Source organism: Diceros bicornis, chromosome 9 (genome assembly GCF_020826845.1).
Source record: "Diceros bicornis minor isolate mBicDic1 chromosome 9, mDicBic1.mat.cur, whole genome shotgun sequence".
Classification (NCBI taxonomy): domain Eukaryota; kingdom Metazoa; phylum Chordata; class Mammalia; order Perissodactyla; family Rhinocerotidae; genus Diceros; species Diceros bicornis.
This window is the reverse complement of record NC_080748.1, coordinates 31244738-31266198: the sequence shown is the minus strand read 5'-3', so window position 1 is coordinate 31266198 and position 21461 is coordinate 31244738. Positions and strand designations below refer to the sequence as shown.

General features: G+C 36.7%; 1 protein-coding gene across 1 annotated transcript in view; it reads left to right on the top strand.

Annotated features, from left to right (window-relative positions):
* COG3 (component of oligomeric golgi complex 3) overlaps positions 1–21461 on the top strand; it is a 74624-nt gene that overhangs the window by 28050 nt on the left and 25113 nt on the right. Inside the window, exons 14-15 of the mRNA XM_058548194.1 lie at positions 10567–10672; positions 20429–20553. Of these exons, the coding sequence (XP_058404177.1) occupies positions 10567–10672; positions 20429–20553 (231 nt within the window). The remainder of the gene's footprint in view (positions 1–10566; positions 10673–20428; positions 20554–21461) is intronic.

The following is a 21461-nucleotide window of genomic DNA, read 5'->3' as shown; positions in this document are numbered from 1 at the left end:
TTTCCTCCAGTTCCCCCTCCCCTCATCCTCTGCCTCTGTTAACCACAAATCTGATCACTTTTTCTATGAGTTTGATTTTTTTGTGTGTGTGGTTTTTTTCTTAGATTCTACGTATAAGTGAGATCATACAGTATTTGTCTTTCTCTGTCTTTCTTATTTCACTTAGGATAATGCCTTCAAGGTCCATCCATTTGTTACAAATGGTAGAATTCCCTCGCTTTTTTTTTGGCTGAATAATACTCTGTTGTATATGTATACCACAACTTCTTTATCCGTTCTTCCATTGATGGACACTTAGGTTGTTTCCATGTCTTGGCTTTTGTAAATAATGCTGTTGTGAACATGAAGGTGCAGATATCTTTTTTTTTTTTTTTTGCAGATATCTTTTTGAGCTAGTGTTTTCATTTCCTTTGGATATGTTCCCAGAAGTGGGATTGCTGGATCATATGGTAGTTCTATTTTTAATTTTTTGAGGAACCTCTGTACTGTTTTCCATAGTGGCTGTATCAGTTTACAATCTCACCAACAGTGCACAAGGGTTTTCTTTTCTCCACATGCAGGCCAGCATTTGTTATCTCTTATCTTTTTGATGATGGCCATTTTAACAGGCATGAGGTAATATCTTATTGTAGTTTTTTTTTTGTGTGTGTGAGGAAGATCAGCCCTGAGCTAACATCCATGCCAATCCACCTCTTTTTGCTGAGGAAGACCGCCCCTGAGCTAACATCTGTGCCCATCTTCCTCTACTTTATATGGGACGCCGCCACAGCATGGCCTAACAAGCGGTGTGTCGGTGCGCGCCTGGGATCCGAACCTGGGTCGCCAGAAGCAGAGCGCACGCACTTAACCACTACGCCACAGGGCCGGCCCCGTCATTGTAGTTTTAATTTGCATTTCCCTAATGACTACTGATGTTGAGCATCTTTTCATGTACCTGTTGCCCATTCATTTTTCTTCTTTGTAAAAATGTCTATTCTGGTCCTCTGCCCATTTTTTAATTGGATTACTTGGTTTTTTTGCTATTGAGTTGTTTGAATTCTTTATATATTTTGGATATTAGCCCCTTAACAGATATATGGTTTGCAAATATTTTTTCCCATTCCATAGGTTGTCTTTTTGTTGATGGTTTCTTTTGCTGTGTGATGGTTTCTTTTGCTTTTTAGTTTGATGTAGTCCCACTTGTCATTGTAGTTTTAATTTGCATTTCCCTAATGACTACTGATGTTGAGCATCTTTTCATGTACCTGTTGCCCATTCATTTTTCTTCTTTGTAAAAATGTCTGTTCTGGTCCTCTGCCCATTTTTTAATTGGATTATTTGTTTTTTTTGCTATTGAGTTGTTTGAATTCTTTATATATTTTGGATATTAGCCCCTTAACAGATATATGGTTTGCAAATATTTTTTCCCATTCCATAGGTTGTCTTTTTACTTTGTTGATGGTTTCTTTTGCTGTGTGATGGTTTCTTTTGCTTTTTAGTTTGATATAGTCCCACTTGTTTATTTTGATAAGGGCACTTTTATCTTTAGCACAACCATAATACAGTTATCACACCAAAAACATTATTTATAGTTCCTTAATATCATCAAATGTTCAGTTGAATCTAGGGTTTTTTCAGATTCACTAGTTAATATTTTGTCACATTTACTTTATTTTTTTGTGTATGTTTTATTGCTAACCATTTGAAAGTAAGTTGCAGACATCATGATATTTTACTCCTAAGTACTTCAGTTCTTATTCTCCTCAGAATAAAAACATTCTCCACATAACCACAATGCCATTTTTACATATATGAAAATTAACATTAATTCAACAATATTATTTATATACAGTTTATATTCAGATTTCCCCAGTTGTCCTTCAAATGTCTTTTATAACTACATTAAAAAATTTAAAAAGTGGGATCCAGTCAAGGTTACTGTCTTTCCCCCTCCCTTTTTTTTTGTTTTTATGACTTTGACTTTTTTGGAGGGACCAAGCCAGTTTTATTGTAGGATGTGTCATATTCAGGGTTTGTCTGATTGTTTCTCTCATGTTTAGATTCAGGCTAAACTTTTTTTTTTTTGCAAGAATACTACACAGCTGATGTGTACTTCTTACTTCGTCAAATCAAAGGCACATAATGTCAGCTTGTTCCGCTATTGGTTAAGGTAGTGATTGCTAACTATTTTCATTATAAAAGTATATTCTCCCCTTTGTAATTAGTAAGTGATGATGAGATGATACTTTGATTTCATGTGAGTTCCCCAACATCTTTTCACTCAGTGATTTTTGCAACCTTTAATGATCTTTGCCTGAACCAGTTATTACGCTGAGGATAGCAAAATGGTGATTTTCATATCTGCCATTTCTTCTACATTTATTAGTTGGCATTCTACTGTAAAGAATTAATTTCCCTTTCTCCCTCTCTCTTTTTTTCCTACCCTTGTCTCTTGTAGACTAGTGGATTTTTTAAAAAAATCATTATATTATAATTCATTGCCATCAGTATTCTTTTTGATGCTCAAAATTGTCCCAAATACGACTAGTGGAATTTCCTTTAGATTGGCTTAAAGGACAAAGGTTCTTTTGACATGTCCCCATAATCTGAGTACTTCTTTCTTTTTTCTTAAACAGCTTTTTTGTGATATAGTTTACAAACCATACAATTCACCCATTTAGAATTTATAATTCAGTGGTTTTTAATATATTCGAAGATATGTGCAGCCATCACCGCAGTCAATTTTAGACTATTTTCATCATCTCAGAAAGAAACCCTGTGCTCTTTAGCTATCACTCTCCTACCCTAGCCCTAGGCAAACACTAATTTCTGTCCCTGTGGATTGCCCTGTTCTGTACATTTCATATGAGTGAAATCTTATAATATGTGGTCTCTTGTGACATCTTTCACTTAGCATAATGTCTTCATGTTTCATCCATGTTGTAGCGTATTAGTACTTCACTCCTTTTTATGGCTGGATAATATTCCATTGTATGGATAAACCATTTTGTTTATCCATTCATCCATTGATGGATACTTGCGTTGCTTTCACTTGTGGGCTGTTATAAATAATACTGCTATAAACATTCATGTGCACATTTTTGTGTGGACATGTGTTTTCATTTCTCTTGTGTATATGCCTAGGAGTGGAATTTCTGGGTCATATAGTAACTGTTATGTTTAATCCTTTGAGGAACTGCCAGACTGTTTTCCAAAGTGACTGCACCTGTTTACATTCCCACCAGCGGTGTATGAGGGTTCTAATTTCTCCACGTACTTGCCAACCCTTGTTAGTATTTGACTTGTTGATTCTAGCCATCTTAGAATGGGTGTGAAGTGATATCTCATTGTGGTTTTGATTTGCATGTTGTCCTTGAATCATTTGTTCCAGCATTCTGTCCAGTTGTCTCAGCATCATTTGTTGAAAAGGCTGTTCTTTTTCTGTTGGATGGTCTTGGCACCCTTGTTGAAAATCAGTTGATCATAGATTTATGGGTTATTTCTGGACTCACAGTTTTATTCCGTTGATCTTTATGTCTGTTTTAGTGTCATTACCAGACTGCCTTGATTATTGTTGTTTTGCAATAAATTTTGAAATTGGGAAGAGTAAGGTCTCCTATTTAGTTCTTCTCTTTCAAGATTGTTTTAGCTATTCTTGGTCCCTTGCAATTCCATATGAATTTTAGAATCAGCTTGTCAGTTTCTACGAAGAAGTCAGCTGGGATTTGTCAGGGATTGCATTGCATCTGTAGATGAATTTGGGGAGCATTGCCATCTTAACAATGTTAAGTCTTCTGATTCATGAACATGCGATATTTTTCAATTATTTAGATCTTCTTGAATTTTTTTCAACATTGTTATGTAGTTTTCAGAGTATAAATTTTACACTTTTGTTAAATTTATTCCTAAGTATTTTATTCTTTTCGATGCTATTGTAAATGGAATTATTTTCTTAATTACATTTTTGGATTGTTCATTGCCAGTGTATAGAAGTATATTTGATTTTTATATATTGATCTTGTATCTTGCAACCTTGCTGGACTAGCTTATTAGTTCTAATAGTCTTTTAGTGGATTCCTTAGGATTTTATGTGTGTGTATATATATATATATAAGAGATCATGTTGTCTGCAAATAGAGATAGTTTTACTTCTTTCTTTCCAATCTTGATACCTTTTATTTCTTTTTCTTGCCTAATTGCACTGACTAGAACCTCCAGTACAGTGTTGAATAGAAGTGGTGAAAACAGATGTCCTTGTCTTATTCCTGATCTTCCGGGGAAAGTATCCAGTCTTTCACCATTAAGTATGATATTAGCTGTGGGTTTTTTGTATATGCCTTTTATCAGGTTGAGGAAGTTCCCATTTATTCCTAGTTTATTGAGTGTTTTTATCATGAAAGGGTTTTGTTTTTTGTCAAATGCTTTTTCTGCATATATTGGGATGGTCTGGTGATCTTAGTCTATTGACATGATATATTACATCAATCGTTTTTTTTTTTTTTTTTTTTTTTTTTGTGAGGAGATCAGCCCTGAGCTAACATCCGCCAATCCTCTTCTTTTTTTTTTTGCTGAGGAAGACGGCCCTGGGCTAACATCGGTGCCTATCTTCCTCCACTTTATATGGGACGCCGCCACAGCATGGCTTACCAAGCAGTACTTCGGTGCACGCCCGGGATCCGAACCAGCGAACCCCGGGCCGCCGCAGCGGAGCGCGCACACTTAACCGCTTGCACCACCTGGCCGGCCCCTACATTAATCGGTTTTTGGAAGTTAAACCAACGTTGTGTTCCTGGGATAAATCCCATTTGTTGTGGTATATAATTCTTTTCATATGTTTTTGGATTCAGTTTGCTAGTATTTTTTTTTTTTTTAAGATTTTATTTATTTATTTTTTCCCCCCAAAGCCACAGTAGACAGTTATATGTCATAGCTGCACATCCTCCCAGCTGCTGCATGTGGGACGCAGCCTCAGCATGGCCGGAGAAGCGATGCATTGGTGTGCGCCCGGGATCCGAACCCGGACCGCCAGCAGTGGAGCGCAAGCACTCAACTGCTAAGCCACGGGGCCGGCCCATTTTGCTAGTATTTTGTTGAAGATTTTTGCATCCATATGTGTAAGAGATACTGGTCAGTAGTTCTCTTTTCTCTTGCTGTCTTTGTCTAGTTTTGATATCAGGGTAATACTGCCCTCAATAAATTGAGTTGGGAAGTATTCCCTCCTCTTCTATTTTTTGAAAGAGTTTGTGAAGAATATTGGTATTAATTCTTTAAGTGTTTGGTGGAATTCAGTAGTGAAGAAATCTGGGCCTAGTCTTTTCTTTGTGGGTAGATTTTTTTATTATTAATTCAGTCTTTTCTCTTGTTTTGGGGCTATTCAGATTGTCTATTTCTTCTTGAGTCAGTTTCAGTACTTTATGTCTCTATAGGAATTTTTCCATTTCGTCTGAGTTATCTAATTTGTTGGCATATGGTTGTTCATTTACATTTTTTATTTCTATAAGGTTGGTATTAATGTTCCTTGTTTCATATCTGATTCCAGTAATTTGAGTCTTCTTTTTTATCTTGATCAATCTAGATTTCTTTGCTTTCTTGCACAAGATTATTCAGGCACTCACCTTTTACATTCCTTGCCCTAGACCTAGAGTCAGCTGTTTCTTGAAGAAGCTTTGGTTCCTTTAAGAGAGAGGAGAGTGGTTTTTAGAAACTAAGATCTGAATGTTATATGTTTTCATTGCTAACAGTAGATGTCATTACTTCTAACCCCCTTTACAGACCAGACGTAGAAAATATATATTTTTAAATATCATGAGTTCACACTGAAACCACCAATTCAAATCCAGTTCCATAGGGTTCCTCCTCATTTTCCCCCATTCCATATTGGTATCTCCCTTCTCTCACAAAAGAAACTCTGGCTTCCATCACCTATTATTTATTTACTCATTTGCTCCAAGTTGCAACATACACAAAAATACTTTCAGAATCACACCACCAACACCATAACTGACAATAAACTTACTAAATTCAAGATTTTTTTACTTCTTTTTGTCCTTAGAGTATATCCTACTAAGATATCCGATCAGATTACTATCACACTTAAACCTTTGATTCTAATTATAGATCTGAAGATTTTGAACTAAGAGCTGATCTCTTTAAACTAGGAATATGCCCATGGAAGATTCCCATTTGCATGGCATAGGGGGAAGTGTAGACTCAGACAAATGGAGATTCAAATCCTAGCTCTGTCAATTAGTAGCTGTTACTTAGCTTCTATGAATATGTTTCATTATTTGTAAAATAGGTGTAACAATACTGACCGTGGAGCGTTGTTGTGAGAGTAGAGATAATGGCTAGAAAGCACTTAACCTAGTAGTCATACACTAGACAGTGGCTGTTATTGTTTAACCCTTGAAATATTTAAAAACATAACATTTGACTATTTTTAGAAGTCTTTAATGAATTCATTTAAGTAATGAGTGAAATATCCAACTCATTAGTTAAAATGTTTTTTAATTTTAATTTTTTTCCATTTTTATTGAGATATGATTGACATATAACATTGTGTAAGTTTAAAGTGTGCAACGTAATTTGACACATATATAGTGAAAAATTCACCATAAAAAGGTTAGTTAACACATCCATCACCTCACATAGTTACAATTTTTGGTGTGTGTGGTAAGAACTTGTAAAATCTACTCTCTTAGCAGCTTTCGAATATACATTACAGTATTGTTAACTATGTCGTGATGCTGTACATTAGATCCTCAGAACTTATAACTGGAAGTTTGTACCCTTTAGTTACCTTCACCCATTTTTCACACTCCCCATTCCCCACCTCCCACCCCGGCAACCTCCAATCTATTCTCTGTTTCTATGAGTTCAAGGTATTTATTATTTTTTAAAAATAAGACATTTGGCTGATTAGTAAAGGTGAGTTTTGATGTCTCTGCTTCTCTGTATTTTATATGAAAGGAGTTGTTCTTTCAGATTCCCTTACCTATAAGAATGTGACTATTCCTTAATCTATTAAAACAAATTACTTGATCTAGTTTGTTTGAAAAAATATTTAAAATGAAAATTTTTTTTTTCCTTGGTGAGGAAGATGGGCCCTGAGCTAACATCCATTGCTAATCTTCCTCTTTTTGCTGAGGAAGATTAGCCCTGAGCTAACATCTGTGCCAGTCTTCCTCTATTTTGTATATGGGATGGCGCCACAGCAGGGGTTTATGAGTGGTGCGTAGGTCTGCACCTGGGATCCGAACCTGCGAACCCTGGGCCGCCAAAGAGGAGCGCTCAAACTTAACCACTATGCCACTGGACCGGCCCTAAAAATACATTTTTAAAAGTAGTAGAGTAAAGATTATCAGTAGCCTGGTTATTTATTTGAAAAGTTCCAAAGGAAATTTTGGTGCTAGTGAATTTGAAAATGTCCCTTGAAATAATTTTGCTAAGTCATCACATGTTTCTAACATTTTTAAAAGTGTTATCTAATTTTGCTAGGTTTACAAACTATCCTTGCTTTTAATTATCAACACTTTATAGCAGGAGTGTTGACAGACTTAAATCTATTTGTCTATGAAAAATAGATTAAAGTCCATTTCTGCATAGGTGTATCCTATATTCATCAACATACCTTTTGTTACCAAGTGGTAGTCTTTGTTGTTAAGTTATCAAATGTGGCTCAGATATTATCTTGTTTTTCTCTAGACTGCTTCTCCTGGATGTCATACATCCTGATTTTTTTTTTCTTTTTTTTAAAAGATTTTATTTTTCAGAGCAGTTTTAGATTTACAGAAAAATTGAGAAGATAGCACAAAGAGTTCCCATATATCCTGCACCCGGTTTCCTCTGTTAATTAACATCTTATATTAGTATGGTACATTTGCCACAGTTAATGAACCAGTAATGATACATTGGTACTAACTGAAATCTATAGTTTATTCAGATTTCCTTAGTTTTTATTTAATGTCTTTTCTGTTCTAGGATGCCATTTACAATACCACATTACATTTATTTTTAGCGTCTTCTTAGGCTCCTTTTGGCTGTGACATTTTCTGAGACTTTCCTTGTTTTTGTTTTTTTTTAATTTTTTTTTTTTTGTGAGGAAGATCAGCCCTGTGCTAATAACATCTGCCAATCCTCCTCTTTTTTTTGCTGAGGAAGACTGGCCCTGGGCTAACATCCGTGCCCATCTTCCTCCACTTTATATGGGACACCGCCACAGCATGGCTTGCCAAGCGGTGCATTGGTGCGTGCCCAGGTTCTGAACTGGTTAACCCCAGGCCACCGCAGCGGAGCGCGCGCACTTAACCGCTTGCACCACCAGGCCAGCCCCCCAAGACTTTCCTTGTTTTTGATGATTTTAACAGTTTTGAGGAGAACTAGTCAAGTATTTTGTAGGATGCCACCTCTGTTGGAATTTATCTGATGTTCTCTTCATGATTAGACTGGTGTTATGGGTTTTGAGGAGGAAAACCATAGGGTAAAGGACCATTTTCAAGACCTGATATCAAGGGTGTATACTATCAGCATGACTTGCCACTGTTGGTATTGACCTTGATCACCTAGCTGAGGTAGCAATGTCAGGTTTCTCCACTGGAAAGTTACTCTTTTTCCTCCTTTTCCATACTGTTCTCTTTGGAAGGAAGTCCTGTGTGCAGCCCATATGTAAAGAGTGGGGAATTAACGCTACTTCCTTGAGGGCAAAGTATCTACATGAATTATTTGGAATTTTTCTACAGTGGAGATTTGTTTCTTTTCCGTCCATTTATTTATTTATTCAATCACTTATTGATATTAGTATGGACTCATGGATATTTATTTTATGCTTTGGGTCCGCTGCTCCTTTATTTTGTTGCTCAAATAGTTCCAGCTTTGGCCATTGGGAGCTCTTTCAGTTGGTTCCTATGTCCCTTTGACATACCGCCTTAATGTAAGGTTTTGTTTTGTTTTTGAGCACTCCTTATTTTCTGGCACTACAAGATGTTCCTGGCTCATCTTGTCTATTTCCTGCCTTAGCCCTAGAATCGGCCATTTCTTCCAGGAGTCCTGGCTTATTTGGAGAATGGTATTAGAAACCAAGATTTGGGTGTTAGGTATGCTCACTGCTATGGGGTTTGGTGCTTCTGGGTCCTCTCAGCTGACAGAGCAAAGAAATACATGTATGTATTCTAACCCATTCCTGTTGCTCCACATCCTCACCAGCATTTTAACCTAACTTATTTCAATGCCCTGACTGAAAAATGTATAGTAATAGGTATGTTTGTTTTAAAGATAACAGGCTTGAAATATACCAGCACTTGCATATTGTTTTAAGAAGGTTCTCCTAAACTTTCATCCCTTCTTCTGACTTCTATTTAAATTTGTTATATTTTGGATAGTTATATTAATTATTTGAATAGTACTGTTTTTATAATACATCATAACCTTGCAGGGATCAGATATATGATAGGTAGGGCATGTAGTGTTGGGGCTGTTTATTGTCCAGCTTTTGTTATTCTGCAGGCTCATAGTAGGAATTCTTTTGGTGTCTGGGTATTGTTAATAATTCTAGGGAGCAGATGGGTAGTCCATTTGCAGAAGTTACCTTGACTCTGAAGGCCACAGAATGGATATGGTGAAGACTAATTGTGTTTCTCAGCCCAATCTAGGGAATTGTGCTTTCTCCCCTTCATCTGCTCCTTTCTTTCTCTTCTTTATGAATATCAGTTTTTATATTATAGATAGAAAGCTTGTTTTAATAGTTCTGATAGGATGCTAGGATCCCCCGGAGTGTAATTTAGTATGTTTGTTCAGTCATCACCTGGCCAGTATCCTGGATGCTTTCTTGTGTAGACCTTTTGGTTTAAGGGTACCACTTTCAGTAAATATGCTTGCTTTGTTTTTTTTTTGGTGAGGAGTTGGGGTACAAGGTGCTCTGGCTGTGACATCTGTGTGCCATTTAGGGATTAGCTATACTTTCTGGTTTCTGCATGCAGAGTGAGAGGGCTGGCTGGGGTGATATGGAGTCTGTCTCCTAAAGAGTTCTCTGGCTGTTCTTTTTGGCAGTAGCTAGGTGTCTGTTAGGCCTTCAGTTCTTTATATTTCCACCTTTATAACCAATATAAATTAGTGGGATTTTCATTACTAACTTAGTAGTTAGTGTATATTTGATGATGTTCTTGAAGCAGTGAAACAGGGTTAAATAGTCTCAGTCCATAAGTTAATTTAAAAAAATCTGTTTAAAAAATAGCGTACTGTAGCTAATCTCACATAAAGAGAAAACCTGTTGTTTGGATTGGCCAGTTACTTGATAAAAGCATTTCTGATATTCAGAATGTATCCAATCTTAAATCTGAATACTTCGTTTCTAAATGTAAAGTTGAAAACTAAGCTTCTTAAGTGAGCCTTGTATATATGTCTTTTTGAGAATAGAGACATGCTATACTAATTTAACTTTTTCATTTCCATGTGTTGTTTTGTGTAGTTCTTTTAATTAGTCCATTTATTTATTAATTAGTATTTTTTTTTACTTTATAGAAAGAATGTGTTAATATTGCCAAACACAGCTGAAAACTACACTTTAATGTTCCTTCTGATTTCTCTATACAGCAAATTGCACAGAGTTTAAAAGATGAACAGAAGAAAGTACCTTCAGAAGCTTCATTTTCAGATGTTCGGTTAGAAGAAGCAGTGTCTAATAATCTAACAAAATCTGGTATGTTATGATGTTTTAACTCTCAACTTTTATTCATTCATTTAGTAAACTTTTATTGAGGACTTGTCATGTCTCAGGCATGAAAAACAGCTTGTGCCTTTGAGGAGCCCACACTTTAGTGGGTGGAGATTGACAAGCCACAGATGTAATTCAGTGGTGACATGCTAAAGGTGTGCACAGGGCGCTCTTGGACCATGGAAGAAGAGCATCAAAATTATAAAGCTTTGAGTGCAGGCAGGTGGGCTCAGGGAGAGGTGTGGTGTCTGAAAGCTGTAGTGTTTATAAAGATGAGTCTGAGCTAGCCAGGTAAAGTAAGGTTGTTTAAGATAGATAGAATAGCATGGAGGAAGGCACGCAGAAATGGACGACTCTGGTTGCTTTGGGGAGGTCAAGTGGTTTGGTATGTTTGGGCATAGGTTATTTGTAGGGAAGGAGCAAGTAAAACAGGCCAGATTGTGATAGGTGTTTGGTGATAGTCTCATGGACTTTGAACTTCTAGCTAATATAGTGTATTGGCATAATTGTACCACCAGATTTGCATTTTGTAAATGTATTGAGTGCCTGGGACTGGGATAAAATATTGAAGGAAATGTATGGGATAGCTTGGATTAGGGTGCATGTTATGCAGGGAGTACAATTGTCTTGAGAATCACACTGGATACTCATGAGTTATCTAGACAACAAGCTAGCTGAGAAGTGGGCCATCCCTTCTCTCACCCTGCGGCTGTAACGGTGACACTAAAGCTCAGCTCCCCATGAGACTGTCTGGGAGTGGGGGTTACTGTAACTCCATGGCTTTAAACAGCCCCAGCTGCCCCCAGATCCCCAGGTTTAGAGCATCCTTGAGTATTCTGAGTCAACTTGATAACAGTTGGTACGCAAAATCCAGACTGTCCAACAGCCTCAATATTCCACTTCTGAGAAATCCATTTTATCATGCTTCCCTATAGGAAGAGAGACGCAGAGGGGTTCTTGAAATTTCCCCCTCTGAAATAGAAGCCATGTCATGTCCTCTTGGTCCTAGTACATGCCTTGGTCCTAGTTAACCTCTTCAAGAGTTATTGGAGAGACTAGAGTACATTTCTGTCTTGCCAACCCTGGCCTTGTGTGTTTTCCCTTTCCCCAGTAAAACCTATTCTTTAACCCATGCCTGGCATAACAATAAGGTATTGTTGGCAGAACTGTAGAGACTGGTTAGGAAGTTATTGTGTTTTTCCATTTGAAAGATAAAGGTGGTTTGAACCAGGGCGTTGACGAGGGAATGAAGAGAATTGTATAGATGAGGAATATGGTTAGAAGTTTGAATCAATAGAATTTGATTACACACACATGTAGGGGCTAAGGAAGATTGAGTAAGGTCCCTGTGGAACAGCTGAGAGGATCTGTATTATATAGATCTAGAGCTATGCTGTCTAATGTGGTAGCCACTGAACATGTGAAATGTGACTAGTCCAAATGTGCTGTGTTTAAGTACGCACCAAATTTAAAAGACTTAGTATGAAATAAAGATTGGAAAATATCTTCTTAGTAATTTTTATGTTGATTATATGTTAAAATAATGATATTTTAGATATATTGAGTTAAATAAAATATATTAAGATTAATTCCACTGGTTTCTTTTTAATTTTTTTTAATGTGGCATTTTAATGTGTCTCATTTGTGACTCACGTTATATTTCTATTGGACGGCACTGCTCTAGAGCTATAAAGAGGAGGACTAGTTAAGAGAGAAAGATTGAGGAGTAGTTGGTGCTTTGGGCTAGTATAAGATCGCCCCAGGACAGATAATAGCAGAAATGTGAGGAGAAAACCTCACATATGCTGACATTAGGAGTAAATGGAGGTGGAGGAGTGTACTGGGCTGACTGAGAAGGAGGAGCCAGAGAGGTCAGAAGCAAGCAAGGAGATAGGGTGTGACTGAAGCCAGAGGAGAAGGGGTTGGCAGTGTAGTTTGAGTAAAAAGGTGAGAAATAGGAAATCATGAGGATATTGTAGTCAGAGTGGGATGCTTAGATTTAATAATTAAGAGGTGGAATAGTTTGGAGTAATAAGAAAGTCTATAGGAAGTAATAAGAAAGTAATTCTGAAAGAAAGGCATAAGAAAATCTGTCTGTGGGGTGGGGAGTACAGGGATGGAGGTGAAGGTCTTTGGAGTTGAGGAGGTCAAGGACAACCAAGGGGTCATCCGTGTGGTTATTGATGGTACTCAGAATGGTGATGGAATTTGGGATGGAAAGCAAGACTCTGAGTCAGGTGGTAAGGGGAGCAAAAAAAGAATATGATCACTTTTCCTGGTCCCAGGGTGTGTCAGAAGTGAGAACATGAGAAGCCTCCGAAGGCCAGGGCTTTATTTTTCATTTATTTTTTTAAATTTTTTGTTTATTGCAGTAACATTGGTTTATAACATTGTATAAATGTCAGGTGTACATCATTAATACTTCTATTTCTGCATGGATTACATCATGTTCTCATGTTCACCACCCAAATACTAATTACAGTCCATCACCACACACATGTGCCTAATTATCCCTTTTCCCCTCCTCCCTCCCTTCTTCCCCTCTTCCCCTCTGGTAACCACCAATCCAATCTCTGTCTCTATGTGTTTGTTTGTTGTTGTTATTATCTACTACTTAATGGGTGAGATCATACGGTATTTGACCTTCTCCCTCTGACTTATTTCACTTTGCATAATACCCTCAGTGTCCATCCATGTTGTCACAAACGGCTGGATTTCATCGTTTCTTATGGCTGAGTAGTATTCCATTGTGTATATATACCATAGCTTCTTTATCCATTCGTCCCTTGATGGGCACTTAGGTTGCTTCCAAGTCTTGGCTATTGTGAATAAGGCTGCAGTGAACACAGGGGTGCATGTATCTTTACACATTGGTGTTTTCAAGTTCTTTGGATAAATACCCAGCAGTGGAATAGCTGGATCGTATGGTAGTTCTATCCTTAATTTTTTGAGGAATCTCCATACTGTTTTCCATAGTGGCTGCACTAGTTTGCACTCCCACCAGCAGTGTAGGAGAGTTCCCTTCTCTCCACATCGTCTCCAACACTTGTTGTTTCCTATCTTGTTAATTATAGCCATTCTGGTGGGTGTGAGGTGATATCTCATTGTAGTTTTGATTTGCATTTCCCTGATGGTTAATGATTTTGAACATCTTTTCATGTGTCTGTTGGCGATCTGTATATCTTCTTTGGAGAAATGTCTGTTCAGGTCTTTTGCCCATTTTTTAATTGGGTTGTTAGTTTTTTTGTTGTTGAGATGCATGAGTTCTTTATATATTTTGGAGATTAACCTCTTATCAGATGTATGGTTTGCAAATATCTTCTCCCAATTGTTAGGTTGTCTTTTCATTTTGTTGATGGTTTCCTTTGCTGTGCAGAAGCTTTTTTAGTTTGATGTTGTCCCATTTGTTTATTTTTTCTATTGTTTCTCCTGCCCAGTCAGACTTGGTGCTTGAAAATATGTTGCTAAGACTGATGTCGAAGAGCGTACCGCCTATGTTTTCTCCTAGAAGTTTCATAGTTTCAGGTCTTATATTCAAGTCTTTAATCCATTCGGAGTTAATTTTTGTGTATGGTGTAAGGTAAGGGTCTACTTTCATTTTTTTGCACATGGCTGTCCAGTTTTCCCAGCACTATTTGTTGAAGAGACTTTCTTTTTTCCATTGTATGTTCTTGGCTCCTTTGTTGAAGATTAGCTGTCCATACATGTGTGGGTTTATTTCTGGGCTTTCAATTCTATTCCGTTGATCTGAGTGTCTGTTTTTGTGCCAGTACCATGCTGTTTTGGTTACTATAGCTTTGTAGTATATTTTGAAATCAGGGAGTGTGATACCTCCAGCTTTGTTCTTTTTTCTCAGGATTCCTTTAGCTATTCGGGGTCTTTTGTTGTTCCATATAAATTTTAGGATTCTTTGTTCTATTTCTGTGAAAAGTGTTGTTGGAACTTTGATAGGGATTGCATTGAATCTATAGATTGCTTTAGGAAGTATGGACATCTTAACTATGTTAATTCTTCCAATCTAAGAGCACGGAATATCTTTCCATTTCTTTGAGTCTTCTTCATTTTCTTTCAGCAATGTTTTATAGTTTTCTGTGTACAGATCTTTCACCTCTTTGGTTAAGTTTATTCCTAGGTATTTTATTCTTTTTGTTGCAATTATAAATGGGATTGTATTCTTTCTGCTACTTTGTTGTTAGTGTATAGAAATGCAACTGATTTTTGTATGTTGATTTTGTATCCTGCAACTTTACCGTATTCGTTTATTACTTCTAAAAGTTTTTTGGTGGATTCTTTAGGGTTTTCTATATATAAAATCATGTCATCTGCAAATAGTGACAGTTTCACTTTTTCCTTTCCAATATGGATCCCCTTTATTTCTTTTTCTTGCCTCATTACTCTGGCTAGGACTTCCAATACTATGTTAAATAGGAGTGGTGACAGTGGGCATCCTTGTCTGGTTCCTGTTCTTAGAGGGATAGCTTTCATTTTTTCACCATTGAGGATGATATTAGCTCTGGGTTTGTCATATATGGCCTTTATTATGTTGAGGTACTTTCCTTCTATCCCCATTTTATTCAGAGTTTTTATCATAAATGGATGCTGTACCTTGTCAAATGCTTTCTCTGCATCTATTGAGAAGAACATGTGATTTTTATTCTTCATTTTATTAATGTGGTGTATCACGTTGATTGATTTGCAAATGTTGAACCATCCCTGCATACCTGGAATAAATCCCACTTGATCATGGTGTATAATCTTTTTAATGTATTGTTGTATGCGATTTGCTACTATTTTGTTGTGGATTTTTGCATCAACGTTCACCAGTGATATTGGCCTGTAATTTTCTTTTTTGTGTTGTCCTTGTCTAGTTTTGGTATCAGGGTAATGTCGGCTTCGTAGAATGAGTTAGGGAGCTTCCCCCTCTCCTCAATTTTTTGGAAGAGTTTGAGAAGGATAGGTATTAAGTCGTCTTTGAATGTTTGGTAGAATTCACCAGGGAAGCCGTCTGGTCCTGGACTTTTATTTTTGGGGAGATTTTTGATTACTGTTTCAATCTCTTTACTGGTGATTGGTCTATTCAAATTCTCTATTTCTTCTTGATCCAGTTTTGGAAGGTTGTATGATTCTAAGAATTTATCCATTGCTTCCAGATTGTCAAATTGGTTGGCATATAGCTTTTCATAGTATTCTCTTATAATCTTTTGTATTTCTGAGGTGTCTGTCGTAATTTCTCCTCTTTCATTTCTGATTTTACTTATTTGAGCCTTCTCTCTTTTTTTCTTGGTGAGTCTAGCTAAAGGTTTGTCAATTTTGTTGATCTTTTCAAAGAACCAGCTCTTGGTTTTATTAATTTTTTCTATTGTTTTTTTAGCCTCTATTTCATTTATTTCTGCTCTGATTTTTATTATTTCCCTTCTTCTACTGATTTTGGGCTTTGTTTGTTCTTCTTTTTCCTGTTCCTTTAGGTGCATTGTTAGATTGTTTATTTGAGATTTTTCTTATTTGTTGAGATAGGCCTGTATTGCTATAAACTTCCCTCTTAGAACTGCTTTTGCTGTATCCCATAAATTCTGGCGTGTCGTATTTTCATTTTCATTTGTCTCCAGGTATTTTTTGCTTTCTCCTTTGATTTCTTCATTGACCTAGTTGTTGTTCAGTAGCATTTTGTTTAATCTCCAGTATTGGTGGCTTTTCTGATTTTCTTCCCATAGTTGATTTCTAGTTTCATACTGTTGTGGTTAGAAAAGATGCTTGGTATTATTTCAATCTTCTTAAATTTATGTAGACTTGTTTTGTGGCCTAATATGTGATCACTCCTGGAGAATGTTCCATGTGCATTTGAAAAGAACGTGTATTCTTTGGTTTTTGGATGGAATGTTCTGTATATATCTACTAGGTCCATCTGTTCTAGTGTGTCATGTAAGACCAATGTTTCCTTATTGATCTTCTGTTTGGATGATCTATCCGTTGGTGTAAGTGGAGTGTTCAAGTCCCCTACTATTATTGTGTTACTGTCTATTTCTCTTTTTATGTCCATTAATAATTTCTTCATATATTTAGGTGCTCCTATGTTGGGTTCATAGATATTTACAAGTGTTATATCCTCTTGTTGTATTGTTCCCTTGATCATTATGTAATGCCCTTCTTTGTCTCTTTTTACAGTTTTTGTTTTAAAGTCTATTTTGTCTGATATGAGTACTGCTACCCCAGCTTTCTTTTCATTGCCATTTGCGTGGAGTATCTTTTTCCATCCCTTCATTTTCAGTTTGTGAGTGTCTTTAGGTCTGAAGTGTGTCTCTTGTATGCAGCATGTATATGGGTCTTGTTTTTTTATCCAATCAGCCACCCTATGCCTTTTAATTGGAGCATTTAGTCCGTTGATGTTTAAAGTAGCTATTGATAAATATGTACTTACTGCCATTTTTAACTTTTTTTTTCCTCAGTGGTTTACTAGTCCTTCTCTGTTCCTTTCTTCTTCTTTTGCTCTCTTCCCTTGTGGTTTGATGCCTTTCTTTAGTATTATGTTTGGGTTCCTTTCTCTTAGTTTTTTGTGTATTTATTACAGGTTTCTGGTTTGTGATTACCATGGGGTCCATATACAGAATTGATGGTCTCTTTAGTTTGACCTCTGTCTGAAAGCTCTACTGTTTAACTTCCTTCCTCCCACATTTTATGTTTTTGATATCATATCTAACCTCTTTTTTGTGCATTTGTATCGATTACCCTCTTATCATGGAAATAGATAATTTTTCCTATTTGTGGTCTTCTCTTTTCCCCTTAAAGCAGTCCCTGTAGCATTTCTTGTAGTACTAATTTCTTGGTGACAAACTCCTTTAATTTTTGCTTATCTGAGAAACTTTTTATCTCTCTTTCCATTTTGAATGATAACCTTGCTGGGTAGAGTATTCTTGGCTGTAAGTTTTTTCCTTTTAACACTTTAAATATATCATGCCACTCTCTTCTAGCCTGTAAGGTTTCTGCTGAGAAGTCAGCTGATAGCCTTATGGGGTTTCCTTTGTATGTAACTTGTCTTTCTCTTGCGGCTTTTAGGATTCTCTCTTTATCTTTAATTCTAGACATTTTAATTATGATGTATCTTGGTGTGGGCCTCTTTGGGTTTATCTTGTTTGGTGCTCTCTGTGCTTCCTGTACCTAGATGTCTGTTTCCTTCTTTAGGTTAGGGAAGTTTTCATCTATTAATTCTTCAAATAGATTCTGTGCCCTTTTGTCTCGCTCTTCTCCTTCTTGGACACCTATAACACAGATGTTAGTGCACTTGATGTTGTCCCAGAGGTCCCTTAGACTGTCCTCACTCTTTTTAATTCTTTTTTCTTTTATCTGTTCAGCTTGGGTGATTTCTTCTAGTCTTTTGTCCAGCTCGCAGATCCGTTCTTCTGTATTCTCTACTCTGCTTTTGAGTCCCTCTAGTGAATTTTTCGTTTCCAGTATTGTGTTGTTCATTTCTGATTGGTTCTTTTTTATATCTTCTATTTCTTTGTTGACATTCTCACTGAGTTCATCCATTCTTCTCCCAAGATCAGTGAGCATCCTTAACATCTTTGTTTGTCGTTCATGTGGTTATTGATGGTACTCAGAATGGTGGTGGAATTTGGGATGGAAAGCAGGACTCTGAGTCAGGTCGTAAGGAGAGCAAAAAAAGAATATGATCACTTTTCCTGGTCCCATGGTGTGTCGGAAGTGAGAACATGAGAAGCCTGCAAAGGCCAGGGCTTTAAATGACGTGACGTTCGTGTGATAGAAGTAAGTGCCAGGGCAAACTGGTGGAGGTACCATCTGTGAAGAAGCTGATTATCAGTATCTTCAAAAGCACAGGCTTTATTCTATATGTAGAGCAAGTGAGGGGAGCGTGAGGCTCACAGAGGAAGATGGAGGAAGACTGCAGGAGGCCGAGGGAGAAGCCCTGTTAGTGGGTTTGCTCTGCTCTTCAGAAGAGGCAGTCAGGAGGCACTTGCCTTTTGATGGCTTGCTATGTAAGTAAACTTTCCCCTGGTCAGCTGTTTTAACTGTTAACTATTTTTCACAGGAAAGTGAAAAAATGAACAAATAAGCTGACTTCTGGCTTTAAAGTACTTAAATACATTTGTTTCACTAAACTTTTATTTGGGGATACATTTTTGTCTCTTTATTTTGAAGGAGGCATCCTGCAGATATCATAATCCTTAGCAAAACTATAGATATATATATATATTTTTTAATAATTTTATTATTTATTTTTCCCCCAAAGCCCCAGTAGATAGTTGTATGTCATAGCTGCACATCCTTCTATTTGCTGTATGTGGGACGCGGCCTCAGCATGACCGGAGAAGCAGTGCGTCAGTGCATGCCTGGGATCCGAACCCGGGCCGCCAGCAGCGGAGCGCACGCACCCAACCGCCAAGCCACGGGGCTGGCCCAAAAACTATAGATATTTAATCTAAATAGTCTTTGATATAATTTGTCTAGTTTATTCTCTCTAAGAAACTTCATATAAAGTATGTAGATATTTTCATTTAAGACCTTATGGAAGAGCTTTAAAAATTATACAAGTATTATATGCTTTTGAAAAAAAATTAAGCTTACAGAACTAGAAAGTAAAAGCACTAACCCTCAACATTCCCCTCTTTCCTTTTTCCCATAAATCTACTCCACAACCTCCAGGCCTCCTCTTAAGCATATGCAGATCTAGCTCTTTTTAAGGAATTATGTTTCGCTTGGCTATCCTTTTATTTTTTATTATTGAAAAAAATTTCAAATAGGTAGAAAAGTAGAAAGAATGATGCAATGAACGATGAACACTGGTACCCACCACCTAGATTCAAGACTTAACATTTTTTCACATTATGCATATATAGATTCCTTTGCTAATAATTTGAAAGTAAATATTGACATCATTGCCACTTTGCCCTTGAGTATTTCAGCATCTCTCCAAAAAATAAGGGCATCTCTTACATAACCATAAACCATTATCACACTAAAAAATTTATTAAAGTTTCCTAATGTCTTCTAATGCCCAATCCATATTTCACTATCCCCTCTTGTCCTAAGTATTATCGTAGCTCTACTTTCGTGGCTCATTTGAACCCTAGTCCTTTGACCTGAAGTGTTTCTGCTTCCCTTACAAAGGGAAGTGTCTCTGCTCAGCCACACTCCCAACCTGCTGCTCCTCACACTCTCTAGAGTGTCTGACCTGTCTTTGAGGGAGGAGGGTACAGCTCTGGTCACTTGGAAATTGGATATACTAAGTAGTCCTCTAAGTGATATAGCTCAGAGCTTGGAAGGCAGGCTGTCAGGCAAACCAGCTTTGATTAATCTTCCCGTTTAACATTGCTTTGTTTTCTTGTCCCTCCCACACCTCCCTTGGCTCCCACTTGCTTCCATGTGACTATGTATAGATCTGCCTCCTTTGTAATGGCTGTACAATATTCTATAATATATGTATACTGTTCATTTATTTCATATAGATTATTGATCACAGTTTGGGAAAAGCATTTTGGGTTGAGCATATATATGAGGCTGGAATGTGGAATGTCTGTATGTTTTCATGTGCATTCTCACTTATTGTGTTAAATTGCACCCATCACTGATTTAGGGTTCTTATGGCATTCTTAATTAAAGGCGAGGCTAGAAAAAATGGATGTCTCCAGCTATTGATAGCTAATGAGAACAGTTCATAGTTGCTGTGCAAGTAAAACAAATCTCCATGTGTCTGATATGTGTCTTCTTTTCCATTTGGGTTTTTAGGTTCAACAGAATCTCTCAGTCCTAGACCACAGACCACAATTTCTCCAGCAGATCTTCATGGAATGTGGTATCCTACAGTTCGAAGAACTCTTGTCTGTCTCTCCAAACTGTACAGATGCATAGATGTACGTGTGTAAATTTTTGTATCTTTTCTATAAATTGCTTGCTCTTTTACTTGAAATTTTTAATTTTAATTTTATTTTAAGATCTTGATACAGTATTTTGTTTGGTATTACATTAGAATCATATGGTTTTTAGATACAGAGATAAGTTTAAGATCAATCTAATTTAGGGATTGTTAGACCCTGAGAATCCATTAATGGACTTCGGGGAGTCTGTGAACACCTTGAAATTGTGGGTGAAATTGTGTACATATGTTTGTATTTTTGTCTTTCTGAGGAGAAGGGCTATAGCTTTCATTGCTTCTCATAGGAGTTTATGACCAGAAAAAGTTGAAAACTACGGATTAATTAATCTGTTTTAATTTATAGATAAAGAAAAAGACATGCAGAAAGGTTAAGTGATCTGTCCAATGTCACATAGGTATAATATACATTTAGCATTAAATTTAGCATTAAATGCAAATACTTTAATTCTGCACTCAATTTAAATCAACATCCTTAACAAGTAGTAGTGAGATTATTTGTATTTCTAACCAGGGACTAATTTTAGTTATTTGCTGAAATTAGCAGTAGCTTTTTTTTTTTAAGCACTTACACTATGCATTGATTTCAGGTAACAAAGTTGTTTTAAACATTCCAGTTTAATGATAAGATTATTAGTCCCTGAAAGATCATATTTGTCTACATTTATTTACCGTTAGTGGTTTGCTGCTGAACCAAAATAGTTTGTAAAATTTGGTGGTTTTAATTCACTTTTTTTAAAGTTAATTTGATTGTTACAACATAAACAGCGTAAAAAGAGAGAAGTAATTATGTACAGCAGTCATGTGATTAATTGTCCAGATGCCAAAAGGAGTTCAAAAGGAGTATGTATATCCTCTCCCACTGTACCTCATAGTCCTAGGGGCTGA